The following is a 15000-nucleotide window of genomic DNA, read 5'->3' as shown; positions in this document are numbered from 1 at the left end:
GAGCAGCAAGTCATCTAGTCGGCCATGTAAATCTCCTGAAGGAAATGACAAGCATTAGAAGATTTTAAAGGTAGTAGACACATTTCCTCCTAGAAATTAGACCATCCATGGCTTATGAAACCAAAATGACTGGGTTCATTGGTTAACTGAGTTAATCAACAGTTAATTAACATTCTCTCCGACATTAATGTTCTGTGTGTGTGTTTAACATTCATCTCAAGGATTCTTGAGTTTGATGAGATGCGTCTCTGACTACAGGGAAGGAGGCCATTGAGGTGAAACAAAGTCTTTTCATTATGTATATAAACAACCGGGAGAAAGAGCTCTATTTTGGGAGCTGAGGGGCTGTTATGTCCTAGATAGTCAGTGTTGTGTTCTAGATAGTCAGTGTTGTGTACTAGATAGTCAGTGTTGTGTTATTGTGTACTAGATAGTCAGTGTTGTGTACTAGATAGTCAGTGTTGTGTTATTGTGTACTAGATAGTCAGTGTTGTGTCCTAGATAGTCAGTGTTGTGTACTAGATAGTCAGTGTTGTGTTATTGTGTACTAGATAGTCAGTGTTGTGTCCTAGATAGTCAGTGTTGTGTTATTGTGTCCTAGATAGTCAGTGTTGTGTCCTAGATAGTCAGTGTTGTGTCCTAGATAGTCAGTGTTGTGTCCTAGATAGTCAGTGTTGTGTCCTAGATAGTCAGTGTTGTGTCCTAGATAGTCAGTGTTGTGTCCTAGATAGTCAGTGTTGTGTACTAGATAGTCAGTGTTGTGTTATTGTGTACTAGATAGTCAGTGTTATGTCCTAGATAGTCAGTGTTGTGTTATTGTGTACTAGATAGTCAGTCTTGTGTTATTGTGTACTAGATAGTCAGTGTTGTGTTATTGTGTACTAGATAGTCAGTGTTGTGTACTAGATAGTCAGTGTTGTGTTATTGTGTACTAGATAGTCAGTGTTATGTCCTAGATAGTCCGTGTTGTGTTATTGTGTACTAGATAGTCAGTCTTGTGTTATTGTGTACTAGACAGTCAGTGTTGTGTCTCCAGACAGTAAGTCTTGCTGTGTACTAGATAGTTAGTCTTGTGTACAAGACATTCAGTCTTGTGTTATTGTGTACTAGACAGTCAGTCTTGTTATTGTGTACTAGATAGTCAGTGTTGTGTACTAGATAGTCAGTGTTGTGTTATTGTGTACTAGACAGTCAGTGTTGTGTACTAGACAGTAAGTCTTGTTATTGTGTACTAGATAGTCAGTCTTGTGTACAAGACATTCAGTCTTGTGTACAAGACATTCAGTATTGTGTACTAGACAGTCAGTCTTGTGTACTAGACAGTCAGTCTTGTTATTGTGTACTAGACAGTCAGTGTTGTGTACTAGACAGTCAGTGTTGTGTACTAGACAGTCAGTGTTGTGTACTAGACAGTAAGTCTTGTTATTGTGTACTAGACAGTCAGTCTTGTGTACTAGACAGTCAGTCTTGTGTACTAGACAGTCAGTCTTGTGTACTAGACAGTCAGTCTTGTGTACTAGACAGTCAGTCTTGTGTACTAGACAGTCAGTCTTGTGTACTAGACAGTCAGTCTTGTGTACTAGACAGTCAGTGTTGTTATTGTGTACTAGATAGTCAGTGTTGTTATTGTGTACTAGATAGTCAGTGTTGTGTACTAGATAGTCAGTGTTGTGTACTAGATAGTCAGTGTTGTGTTATTGTGTACTAAACAAAAAAGAACCGTCCTCTCACTGGCAACTGTATTCATTTTCAACTTAACATGTGTAAATATTTGTATGAACATAACAAGATTCAACAACTGAGACATAAACTGAACAAGTTCCACAGACATGTGACTAACAGAAATGGAATATTGTGTCCCTGAACAAAGGGGGGTCAAAATCAAAAGTAACAGTCAGTATCTGGTGTGGCCACCAGCTGCATTAAGTACTGCAGTGCATCTCCTCCTCATGGACTGCACCAGATTTGCCAGTTCTTGCTGTGAGATGTTAACCCACTCTTCCACCAAGGCACCTGCAAGTTCCCAGACATTTCTGGGGGAATGGCCCTAGCCCTCACCCTCCGAACCAACAGGTCCCAGACGTGCTCAATGGGATTGAGATCAGGGCTCTTCGCTGGCAATGGCAGAACACTGACATTCCTGTCTTGCAGGAAATCACGCATAGAACGAGCAGTATGGCTGGTGGCATTGTCATGCTGGAGGGTCATGTCAGGATGAGCCTGCAGGAAGGGTACCACATGAGGGAGGAGGATGTCTTCCCTGTAACGCACAGAGTTGAGATTGCCTGCAATGACAACAAGCTCAGTCAGATGATGCTGTGACACACTGCCCCAGACCATGACGGACCCTCCACCTCCAATCCCACTCCAGAGTACAGGCCTCGGTGTAACGCTAATTTCTTCGACGATAAACACGAATTCGACCATCACCCCTGGTGAGACAAAACCACGACTCGTCAGTGAAGAGCACTTTTTGCCAGTCCTGTCTGGTCCAGCAACGGTGGGTTTGTGCCCATAGACGACGTTGTTGCCGGTGATGTCTGGTGAAGACCTGCCTTACAACAGGCCTACAAGCCCTCAGTCCAGCATCTCTCAGCCTATTGCGGACACTGATGGAGGGATTGTGCGTTCCTGGTGTAACTCGGGCAGTTGTTGTTGCCATCCTGTACCTGTCCCGCAGGTGTGATGCTCGGATGTACCGTTACACGTGGTCTGCCACTGCGAGGACGATCAGCTGTCTGTCCTGTCTCCCTGTAGCGTTGTCTTAGGCGTCTCACAGTACGGACATTGTAATTTATGTCCCTGGCCACATCTGCAGTCCTCATGCCTCCTTGCAGCATGCCTAAGGCACATTCACGCAGATGAGCAGGGACCCTATGCATCTTTCTTTTGGTGTTTTTCAGAGTCAGTAGAAAGGCCTCTTTAGTGTCCTAAGTTTTCATAACTGTGACCTTAATTGCCTACCGTCTGTAAGCTGTTAGTGTCTTAACGACCGTTCCACAGGTGCATGTTCATTAATTGTTTATGGTTCATTGAACAAGCATGGGAAACAGTGTTTAAACCCTGTACAATGAAGATCTGTGAAGTTATTTGGATTTTTACGAATTATCTTTGAAAGACAGGGTCCTGAAAAAGCGACATTTCTTTTTTTGCTGTTTATATAGTCAGTGTTGTGTTATTGTGAACTAGATAGTCAGTCTTGTGTACTAGACAGTCAGTCTTGTGTCCTAGACAGTCAGTCTTGTGTCCTAGACAGTCAGTCTTGTGTTATTGTGAACCAGACAGTCAGTCTTGTGTTATTGTGAACCAGACAGTCAGTCTTGTGTTATTGTGAACCAGACAGTCAGTCTTGTGTTATTGTGAACCAGACAGTCAGCCTTGTGTTATTGTGTACTAGATAGTCAGTCTTGTGTCCTAGACAGTCAGTCTTGTGTCCTAGACAGTCAGTCTTGTGTCCTAGACAGTCAGTCTTGTGTCCTAGACAGTCAGTCTTGTGTCCTAGACAGTCAGTCTTGTGTCCTAGACAGTCAGTCTTGTGTCCTAGACAGTCAGTCTTGTGTCCTAGACAGTCAGTCTTGTGTCCTAGACAGTCAGTCTTGTGTTATTGTGAACCAGACAGTCAGCCTTGTGTTATTGTGTACTAGATAGTCAGTCTTGTGTCCTAGATAGTGTTGTGCACTAGAAAGTCAACTTGACATCTGGACACTCACGTCCCCCCCAAAAAACTAAAGGCCTTTAAATGAAATTAACCAACAAGTACAAGACAGTACATGGTCAAATATTGGACAACATAGTTAGCAGTACTGAAAACAATATTGGGGTGGTGGATTAGTTTCCCTCATACAGTGTAAAGTGCTTTGATCATCTGGAAAAGCGCTATATCAATCCAATCAATAAAGATGAACAACAACCTACCACATATTGTGATCTCCTTGGCGTAGGGTGTGGACAGGTGAATGATGTTTGGCATCTGTTTCAGGAGCTTCTTAGTCTGGTGTAACAACTGCAGCATGTATCTGCCATGGAGAGGCTGAAAGAAGAGGAACCATCAGGTAGGACTATAGGTTATTGATCTGTTATTATTCATGAAGCTGCTGTCGTGTCTTTGGGCACCATTAAACCGAAGACATGTTTATCAAAATAACTCCCTGCAATTATTATTACGCGATTAAACTGATTCATCGTTTAACTGTAATTAACTAGGAGATCCGGGCACCAAGGAAAATATTCAGATTACAAAGTTATAATTTTCCTAATATAACTTTCCTATATTATAACATTATATATTATATTATAGTATCTGACCGATTATCTTCTGGTTTAAATGGTGTATTCTTTACCTCGTCAGTCTCATTCCAAACGTCGTAAATTGTTGTATCTGCACAAACCCAGTCTTCACTAAGTCATCCATTCATCAACTGTCTTAAAATCATTTATTTACTAAACAAAGTAATTCACAGAAGGCATACAAACAGTAGTTATCGTCACAAAGAATTGGTAGAGTAATGTGCCCTAGTGGGCTAAACCGGCATGGCGGCTTGTTTAAACAAACAAGAGGGGGTCAGCTGAGAAGACCCTACAGAGTTGATAAATATTAACCATTGATATCCAAACCTTTGCACATGAACACTCACTCATTCGGGAACAATTGCAATCAATATATATTTACGCTCAGTGTGTCGTCGGGATCCTTGTTGGAGAGTTTTTGTCCTGTTGGAGAGTTTTTGTCCGCGTTCTCTCTCTCTCGGTTAGAATGGATCTTTCAAAGCGACATTCATTAATGTGGTTATAGAATGGATGTTTCGTCGGTCTTCGCGTTCAATGATATCAAATTTCTAGCTGCAGACTATTAATTAATATCAAAGACTTGTTATTATTCTGTCGGTATCGATAGTCTAAAAGTTTAACCACGTGGTATGGTTAAACTTCAGTAGACGAATGCATGGTCAAACCTTGGCTCTCTCTTCTGAGGTAAGCTGGTCTAGTGAAAGAACTTCTAGGTGGGGGTTTTATACTTGAACATAGAACAGGCTGTCACATGACGCCTTGTCCTGTCTGTGTCCCTGGGGGCGTGCCGATGACTGAGTTAAGCTTTGAACAGAAATACAATTCTATCACATTAACATCAGTACATAGCCTCTCAACATATTCCAAATAGCTTTAATCTTATTAAATCATTGTATACAACCATTTAGATGCAAGTCCCATAGCTGAGGCTATTATATAAACCTTAGTATGGTAATATGGCAATATTGTCTCTAATGAGTATCACAAAATTGTACCAAGCGGACCAGTTCGTAGCTGGATTCTTCACCAATCTTTTATACCTTCTCCAGAACATAAATGTCGTTCGGTTCCCTAATTCTGTGAGTTGGAAGAATTCCTTTGTCTCGCTATGAAACCCCTCTCTGTCTCAAAACTGGGCCATGAGGCCGGACATTCTCCTTTGGAATTTTACGACCCCTCTCACCACAGCCTGGGTGGGGGGAGGTAGGTAGGGGGATGGTGCATAGAAAACCCAGAGGGCAAAGGGAGGGGGTTCAACTGTGTTCTCTGTACCCAGAGTGAGGGCAACGTCATGACACTGCCATACTGTCCACAACAGCTCCTGTACTCCCTGGGCACATGTTCAGAAAGCAGTCCTGATCTAGGATCAGTTTTTGCCTTTTAGATCATAATGAGTATGATTATATGGACACAGTGAAGTTGATCCTAGACCAGCACTACTACTCTGAAACGCTTTAAGAATACTGGTCCTGTAGCACACAGTGGGAAAAATAAAGTTTGAATTGAATGGTCCGGTACCTGTTGTTCTTTGAATGCAGAGAGCAGGGCGTTGGTGTGAGAGACGGTGAGGGGGAAGGTGAGGTGAGGACCGCTGTAGGACTCAGGAACAGTGATCTGTTCATACATGGTCTGTCTCTCTCTGTCTGACCACGGGTCAACCACTGGGTCCAGCAGGTGGGAGATCAGATCTGACAACATGGAGGATGGAACACACAGGTTTAATAGAATAGAACAAAACAGGGTTAATAGAATAGAACAAAACTGGGTTAATAGAATAGAACACACAGGGTTAATAGAATAGAACACACAGGGTTAATAGAATAGAACACACAGGGTTAATAGAATAGAACACACAGGGTTAATAGAATAGAACACACAGGGTTAACAGAATAGAACACACAGGGTTAACCTGTTAGGGCTAGGGGGCAGTATTTACACGGACGGATAAAAAAACGTACCCGATTTAATCTGGTTATTACTACTGCCCAGAAACTAGAATATGCATATAATTATTGGCTTTGGATAGAAAACACCCTAAAGTTTCTAAAACTGTTTGAATGGTGTCTGTGAGTATAACAGAACTCATATGGCAGGCAAAAACCTGAGAAGATTCTGTACAGGAAGTGCCCTCACTGACCATTCCTTGGGCTTCTTGACTCTCTTTATTGAAAATGTAGGATCTTTGCTGTAACGTGACACTTTCTACGGCTCCCATAGGCTCTCAGAACCCGGGAAAAAGCTGAATGATGTCGAGGCAGCCCCAGGCTGAAAAACATTAGCGCCTTTGGTAAGTGGTCTATCAGAGGACAATGAGACTGAGGTGCGTGCACGAGGCGACCCCATGTTTTTATTTTCTCTCTCTTTGAACTAAAACACGGTTTCCCGGTCGGAATATTATTGCTTTTTTACGAGGAAAATGTCATAGAAATTGATTTTAAACAGCAGTTGACATGCTTCGAAGTACGGTAATGGAATATTTAGAATTTTTTTGTCACGAAACGCGTCGGGCGCGTCACCCTTCTTTACCCTTTCGGATAGTGTCTTGAACGCACGAACAAAACAGAGGATATTTGAACATAACTATGGATTATTTTGAACCAAACCAACATTTGTTATTGAAGTAGAAGTCCTGGGAGTGCATTCTGACGAAGAACAGCAAAGGTAATAACATTTTTCTTATAGTAAATCTGACTTTGGTGAGGGCTAAACTTGGTGGGTGTCTAAATAGCTAGCCCTGTGATGCCGGGCTATCTACTCAGAATATTGCAAAATGTGCTTTCACCGAAAAGCTATTTTAAAATCGGACATAGCGAGTGCATAAAGGAGTTCTGTATCTATAATTCTTAAAATAATTGTTATGTTTTTTGTGAACGTTTATCGTGAGTAATTTAGTAAATTCACCGGAAGTTTGCGGGGGTATGCTAGTTCTGAACGTCACATGCTAATGTAAAAAGCTGTTTTTTGATATAAATATGAACTTGATTGAACAAAACATGCATGTATTGTATAACATAATGTCCTAGGATTGTCATCTGATGAAGATCATCAAAGGTTAGTGCTGCATTTTGCTGTGGTTTGGGTTTATGTGACATTATATGCTAGCTTGAAAAATGGGTGTCTGATTATTTCTGGCTGGGTACTCTGCTGACATAATCTAATGTTTTGCTTTCGTTGTAAAGCTTTTTTGAAATCGGACAGTGTGGTTAGATTAACGAGAGTCTTGTCTTTAAAATGGTGTAAAATAGTCATATGTTTGAGAAATTGAAGTAATAGCATTTCTAAGGTATTTGAATATCGCGCCACGGGATTACACTGGCTGTTGTGTAGGTGGGACGATTTCGTCCCACCTAGCCCAGAGAGGCTAATAGAATAGAACACACAGGGTTAATAGAATAGAACACACAGGTTTAATAGAATAGAACACACAGGTTTAACAGAATAGAACACACAGGTTTAATAGAATAGAACACACAGGGTTAATAGAATAGAACACACAGGGTTAATAGAATAGAACACACAGGGTTAATAGAATAGAACAAAACAGGGTTAATAGAATAGACGAACAGAAAGAATTAATAGAATAAAACACACAGGGTTAATAGAATAGAACACACAGGGTTAATAGAATAGAACACACAGGGTTAATAGAATAGAACAAAACAGGGTTAATAGAATAAAACACACAGGGTTAATAGAACAGAACACACAGGGTTAATAGAACAGAACACACAGGGTTAATAGAACAGAACACACAGAGTTAATAGAATAGAGTTGTGGGGTTTAAAAATTCCAGTAACTTTCCCCAAATCCCCTGGTATTGCTGCTTACTGCCTCCTGATTCCTGGAATCTTCCAACCGGGATTTCTGGAAGACCTGGGAATTTTAGGTAGGTTACCGGAATTTTACAACTCTAAATAGAGTAGAATCAAACTGAATAGAATCAAATAAAATATAACTTTATTAACACACTAAAACAGGATGTCAAACACATTTGTACATGTTCAGGGCATCTCTGTTTACTCCTCTGGAATAACCTGCTACAGTAGGTTAATGTCCAGCCATAGACACTCCTTTATGCAGACAAACAGGCAGGACATCATAATCAGATGTTGTTATTGAAGAGGATAGCAGCCACACCTCTCTCAGACCCTATCTGTGGAGTGGTCGCTTCCGTCTTCAGAGCACGTCTCTAAACAACCAGTCAGTTTATCATATTACTCTGATCAAAACCACAGAGATCACCTATACTGTAATTAATATTGTAAAAATAGGCAAGATGGTCTGAGCATCATCTCCTGTTGTCTTCAACACTAAAGGGCCTGGCTAATTATCTGCAGCAACGTGTTGTTCTGTACGTGTACAGGCAGGCCCCAGCTGTAGCAGCAGCAGTCACAAGAACACAATATCCCACATTACTACAACAGAGAAAAACAGAGATGCATGCGGATGCGGTTGCTAAGCAACATCTTCACCATAATATGTTTTAGGCATAGGCTATTAATGGATCGGGACGTTTTTTGTTCAGTCTATAAATAATTATGGGCATTCCATTTTTTTGTGCTAGGAACTGACAGTCCAACAATTTTCCTGAAAACATTATAAGAAAATGTTAGTTACCTGGGCCATTCCCATTGAGTTGAGTGACGTTGTCCAGCATGAAACTGAAGAAACTGGAGAGCTGAGGAAGATTCAAACATAGTACTTGGTCATATGGAATACAACTGACTAACAGACTGTGTTGGCCTGCTGGGCTAAAGCCGAGGCCTCTTCAGGTCTCAGTTAAACCCCCTGGGTTCTTCTCCATTACCTGTAGCTGGTTCTGCTCCCCAGCATACTCTATAGACTGGAAGATGTTCCAGGTGTATCTCTGTCTCATCTCTAACCTGGCCATGTAGCGTCTGTACCAGCGCTGGATCAGGATGGCTGCCTTCATAGCTGAGAGGAGGAGATGGAAGATGGGATAAAATAACACTTTAATAACAGCCCTCTGCAGGTAGTTAGCCATATTGAATAAAATAACAGTTTAATAACAGCCCTCTGCAGGTAGTTAGCAGTATTGAAAACTAATGAAGACATGAGGGAGTCAGAAAACACAAAGATAGAGGCAGAGGCAAAGAGAAAGAGAGACACACAGGATGACCATGGGTATTGACCAATAAGACACTATGATACAGTAAGATTGACCAATAGGACTCCGCAATAGGGGTGAAGTGAGAGGAGGCCTCTTACCCAGTGCGGGGCTGGAAGTGTTCTTGGCCGTCTTGTCTGTAGTGAGGAGTGATTAAATAAAATCATTTATAGTGAGACAGTTCAGAGGGAGAGAGGCAGAATTAACAACACACCAGGGAGGAAAGAGAGAATTAGAAGTAGAAAATCCCTTCAGAGTAAATTCATTTAAACAAGTTTGTCAGATAAAAGAAGAAGTAAAGAAATAAGGCAAAGAAAAGCAGAACATTTTACCAACATCTTGAAAACATTCAACAATAGTAGGAGGGAAAACTACAAGATTTCTAATTCATCAGCTGCCGGCTGATAAACATACTGAATTCTCAAAGATGTCAAAAGGTGCTCTATGATCAAACTGTATATTCACTGGATTCACAATCTACGAGATGTAGCCTGGTCCCAGATCTATATATTCACTGGATTCACAATCTACGAGATGTAACCTGGTCCCAGATCTGTTTGTATTGTCTTGCCAACTACAGTTTTCTGCTATGCCAACCTTAACAGATCTGGGACCAGGTACATGAGTCCTGGGGGAAGACAATCAGAACCATCACTTGTCCCCAGTCTGTCTCACCTGTTGTCAGTCTCCTCCCCTTGTTGTCAGTGGTGACGGAGGTGCCACATCCCATAATGCTAGTCACTACAGGCGTCCAGCAGTCACTACAGACATCCAGCAGTCACAGGTGTCAGTGACCCAAGGGTTCTGTATCATGTAATATTATGTCTGTGGCCATTCTGTTAGGGGCAAGGCAGTATGTCTGTGAATGGAAACAGAGAGGGAGAGAGTCAGACAGGCAGACAGAGGGAGAGAGAGAGAGAAAAGTTGCATACTCCTTGAATCCTCTCTCCTCAAAACCCATTGGATGGGTCCCCAGCGGTCCCTCCCCTCTAACCTTCTCCTTCAATTGGTCCTTAGAAGGAGATGAGAGAGGACGCGAAACGTACACTACATGACCAAAATCATGGGCATTAATATAGAGTTGGTCCTCGCTTGCTGCTATAACAGCCTCCACTCTTCTGGGAAGGCTTTCCACTAGATGTTGAAACATTGCGTACGGGACTTGCTTCCATTTAACCACAAGAGCATTAGTGAGGTCGGGCACTGATGTTGGGCGATTAGGCCTGGCTCGCAGTCGGCGCTCCAACTCATCCCAAATGTGTTCGATGAGGTTGAGGTCAGGGCTCAAGTTCTTCCACACCGATCTCGACAAACCATTTCTGTATGGACCTCGCTTTGTGCATGGGGGCATTGTCATGCTGAAACAGGAAAGGGCCTTCCCCAAACTGTAGCCACCAAATTGGAAGCACAGAATCATCTAGAATGTCATTGTATGCTGTATCATTAAGATTTCCCTTCACTGGAACTAAGGGGCCTAGCCTGAACCATGAAAAACAGCCCCAGACCATTATTCCTCCTCCACCAAACTTTACAGTTGGCACTATGCATTGGGGCAGGTAGCGTTCTCCTGGCATCCGCCAAACCCAGCTTTGTCCATCGGAATACCAGATGGTGAAGCGTGATTCATCAACCCAGAGAATTTGTTTCCACTGCTCCAGAGTTCAACGGCGGCGAACTTTACACCGCTCCAGCTGACACTTGGCATTGCGCATGGTGATCTTAGGCTTGTGTGCGGCTGCTCGGCCATGGAAACCCACTTCATGAAGCTCCCGACAAACAGTTATTGTGATGTTGCTTCTAGAGGCAGTTTGAAACAATAGTGAGTGTTGCAACCGAGGACAGACTATTTTTACGCGCTACAACACTTGGCAGTCCCGTTCTGTGAGCTTGTGTGGTCTACCACTTAATGGCTGAGCCGTTTGTTACTCTTAGATGTTTCCACTTCACAATAACAGCACTTAAAGTTGACTGTGGAAGCTCTAGCTGGGCAGAAATGTGACGAACAGACTTGTTGGAAAGGTGGCATCCTATAACAGTGCCACGTTGAAAGTCACTGAGCTCTTCAGTAAGGCCATTATACTGCCCATGTTTGTCTATGGAGATTGCAAGGCTGGGTGCTCGACTTAATACACCCATCAGCAACAGATGTGGCTGAAATAGGCAAATCCAGTCATTTGAAGGGGTGTCCAAATACTTTTGTATACATAGTGTATGCAATTGAGATGTAATTGAGGCTGTCCCTGCTGAAAAGCCTCCAGTTGAAGCCTAATTGTTGATGTTCACATGTGAATTGGTTAAAATCAGTAAAGGGTTGCCATGGAGGCGCATGTTTGATATAGCATGAAACAAAAAGTCCATTGGGATCAACTATGAATAACCAACATCGCCTCGCTCTCAGCCTCTGTTACAACACCCCAGCAGCAGCTCATCTGACAAACGGCTCTTTAGTAGGGCAAAAACCCGCCAAAATACGCACATAATTGTGTTCTATTAAATTAAACATGTCGCATAAACTAATTCATCCTGCAGTATGCCCATTGATCTGCATGGAGACAAACACCTGTTGCTGTTCACATGTAAAATCTGCCGAGGTGAATATAGTAATTCAATTCCCTACACAGGATGCAATAGCTGATTCAGTGACCAACAGCCTGTTGCCAGTAAACGACAAGTCCAAGCTCATCTAGGAACCTACCTGTTCGTCCTGGACACCGGTTGGGGTGATAAAGATGTCCGGTTGTGCCGCAGCAGAGTCTACGCCAAAATGTGAGTCTTGCACATAGTGTACGCTTCCCTAATCAACACGCGTCACGCACGGCGAGGAACAAAATCGTCCATTTGATTTCCGCTTTCCCCACGCGTCGGAGTTGGCTATGGTTGACTGAGTTTGGCGCACATCTGCGCCCCTGACAAGACAAGCAAATGCATCAATTATGGTCATGCCTTTCCCCGCCCCTCGAAGTAATTGGACTGCCATTAGAGGCGCGCATACCGCGTTAACATTTCATTATACAACCTTCAGGTGCGCTTTTTGTTTTACACATTTAGTGGTGCATTGATTTGTTGGAATGACAACAAAACGAGTAAAAACAAAGACATCTTTATTAAATATACATAAAATTCAAAGTGTTCATAAGACCATTCAGGCGCCCGGTTGCCTGGCATATTTTCTCCCCTGTCTCAGCCGTGCCATGGCAGTGTGGACCTCTAGTTGGGTGATGACTTTCCTCCTGTTGAGCCGTGACAGGCGGGCGGCCTCGGAACCGACCAGACGGACCAGCACCCTCCGTGGGCAGGTAGACTCGTTCACCAAAAAACGGTCCATGGTGGGGATGCCGTCACCCTGTAATAAAACATTTAAAGTGATTTCTTGTAGGTTTCCGTCCCAAACCTAAATGTAACGCACCCGAATCTAACAGTTAGCTGGTTGATACATTTTCAGGTTAGTTACGGAGGTTGGATCAAATACCTACAGCAGGGTAGCGCTCCAGGAATAGGGTTGGCGAGCCCTGTGACATTCATTTACACCAAATAACTAATTAATGCCAAATGTGGCCCATTATTTCCAACCTCTCTCCGGATCTTGTAGATGAAGGTAGAGTAGGCCTTGTTTTTTCTCTTCTGCTCTCTGAAGGGTTTCTTCGTTGTTCTGCTAACAAAGACCTTCATTGTGTTTTTCCTTTGGATTGTCTTATAAAATGTTCAAATTTACAATGACCTTTTTATAGGCCTATGACACCCACTTTGGTGTTATGAAGATTGAATTCAGGCTTGGGCAATTTATCTATGGTGTGCACCTGTGCTGTTCACGCCTGGCTGGGTCACTTTTAGTTCCAGCATTTTGAAACGTTTTGACACGTTAACCCATCTGACCAATCGGAGAACCTATTTATCTTTATAAATAAAAATGGTACTTCCTGTTAAGTTGAACCCACACACACACTATTCCCCTTATTCTGCAAAGAAATCATTTCCTAAACTAGATAACCCCAAATGCCTTGAATACACCTTCTGCTCCATGATATGGGTGACAGGGTATAGCAGCTGGGCCCCTTCAGGGCAACTAGCCATTAGGACCACGCTCTGGTACATTACACATTGCATTACTGTATCCTCATTGCATTTTCCCAACTGGCCCTCAACAGATGAGGGAGGGACTTTGTGAGGAGATAAAGGGTATTACTGACCATTAGTGTCCTGTGGATTATCATAATCCTTCCCTGGTGCTATCAGAGAGGCTACAGTATAGTGCTTCAGTGTGGTCCTGTCACTGTGTAGGCATGAAGATGGAATCCCATGGACACTGTATTCTGTTGGCCCTCCTGCTTGTGTCTAACGGTATGTTCGTCTCTTCTTTGCCTTTGTCTTCCCTCATTATGTCTTTGTCTCTCTGGATGGTGAGCTTGATCACAGCAGGACCTCAGAGTGTAGGCTTCTACAGTGGGGTGGGTTGAAATGGTTGTACCGGTTTAATATACACTGTCAAATATTTTCATATACTGGTTGATTGGTGGTGGGTGAATACTGAAAGAAACGTATTGGTGGTGGATTGAATACTGAAAGAAACGTATTGGTGGTGGCTTGAATACTGAAAGAAACGTATTGGTGGTGGATTGAATACTTAAAGAAACGTATTGGTGGTGGATTGAATACTGAAAGAAACGTATTGGTGGTGGATTGAATACTGAAAGAAACGTATTGGTGGTGGATTGAATACTGAAAGAAACGTATTGGTGGTGGATTGAATACTGAAAGAAACATATATTGGTTGATTGGGCTCCCGAGTGGCGCAGCAGTCTAAGGCACTGCATCTAGAGGCCTCACTACAGACCCTGGTTTGATTCCAGGCTGCATCACAACCAGCTGTGATTCGGAGTATCATAGGGCGGCACACAATTGGCCCAGCGTCGTCCGGGTTAGGGTTTGGCCCGGGGTAGGCCGTCATTGTAAATAAGAATTTGTTCTTAACTGACTTGCCTAGTTAAATAAAACATTGAAAAAAAATGGGGGTTGGATTGAATACTGAAAGAAACAAATGTGATTTTTCTTAGGTATTTCTGTTATAAATAGGTGGATTGTTCTAGTTTTACTGTAGCAGTTATGTGACTAGTTTCCCAACATTCAAATCCCTCACCAGGCTACATGCATCACTGGATAATGTGCTGGATTATTTGTGGTCTAGTAGTCAGACTGTGGAATGGACAGACTGTACATGTATGGAATATGAGAGACTTGTTATGGTTGGAAAGTGTTTCTGTCTTTACATGTAATGTTCTGTCTCTGTGCTGCGCTGGGGGTCTGTCCCAACAGTTCTAATCCGTGTACACGCTCAGGAGGTAGGTGGAATCAAATCTAGTGATTGATCATCAAACATATTGATAATGTAATGTATGTGTGAACTGACTGATGTCCTCCAACCTAAGGCAGAGGTCTTCTCCAGCTCCAGTCCTGCAGAGCCTCTGGGTGGGCCTGCTTTAGTTCACACCCAGCTGCAAGTAGTTCTCCAGGACCTGAGCTAAAGAACCCTGCCCTGGCCTTAGAGACAAATGTTCCATCTCTCCCTCTCTGTGTTTCAGGGGGAGGAA

At 42.7% G+C, this 15000-nt stretch overlaps 2 protein-coding genes across 3 annotated transcripts in view; one reads left to right on the top strand and one right to left on the bottom strand.

Annotated features, from left to right (window-relative positions):
• The window catches only part of LOC106594775 (serine/threonine-protein phosphatase with EF-hands 1), a 46655-nt gene that overhangs the window by 22486 nt on the left and 9169 nt on the right, over window positions 1-15000 (bottom strand). Inside the window, exons 2-8 of the mRNA XM_045699515.1 lie at window positions 10091-10274; window positions 9517-9552; window positions 9095-9222; window positions 8905-8965; window positions 5806-5975; window positions 3916-4030; window positions 1-35 (exon numbers count right to left, since the gene is read on the bottom strand). The exon at window positions 1-35 is cut by the window's left edge and continues 12 nt beyond it. Of these exons, the coding sequence (XP_045555471.1) occupies window positions 1-35; window positions 3916-4030; window positions 5806-5975; window positions 8905-8965; window positions 9095-9222; window positions 9517-9552; window positions 10091-10145 (600 nt within the window). The 5' untranslated portion in view covers window positions 10146-10274. The remainder of the gene's footprint in view (window positions 36-3915; window positions 4031-5805; window positions 5976-8904; window positions 8966-9094; window positions 9223-9516; window positions 9553-10090; window positions 10275-15000) is intronic.
• Window positions 13450-15000, top strand: part of LOC106572425 (retinoschisin) — a 12669-nt gene continuing 11118 nt past the window's right edge. Inside the window, exons 1-3 of one of the 2 annotated variants that reach the window (XM_045699513.1) lie at window positions 13457-13753; window positions 14726-14751; window positions 14992-15000. The exon at window positions 14992-15000 is cut by the window's right edge and continues 115 nt beyond it. In XM_045699513.1, the coding sequence (XP_045555469.1) occupies window positions 13696-13753; window positions 14726-14751; window positions 14992-15000 (93 nt within the window). In that variant the 5' untranslated portion in view covers window positions 13457-13695. Of the gene's footprint in view, window positions 13754-14725; window positions 14752-14991 lie in introns of both variants that reach the window. The other variant, XM_045699514.1, reaches the window with a different exon arrangement.

This window comes from Salmo salar, chromosome ssa17, assembly GCF_905237065.1.
Source record: "Salmo salar chromosome ssa17, Ssal_v3.1, whole genome shotgun sequence".
Lineage (NCBI taxonomy): Eukaryota > Metazoa > Chordata > Actinopteri > Salmoniformes > Salmonidae > Salmo > Salmo salar.
Note: the sequence above shows the minus strand (reverse complement) of the source record. Positions and strands in the feature narration are given on the sequence as shown.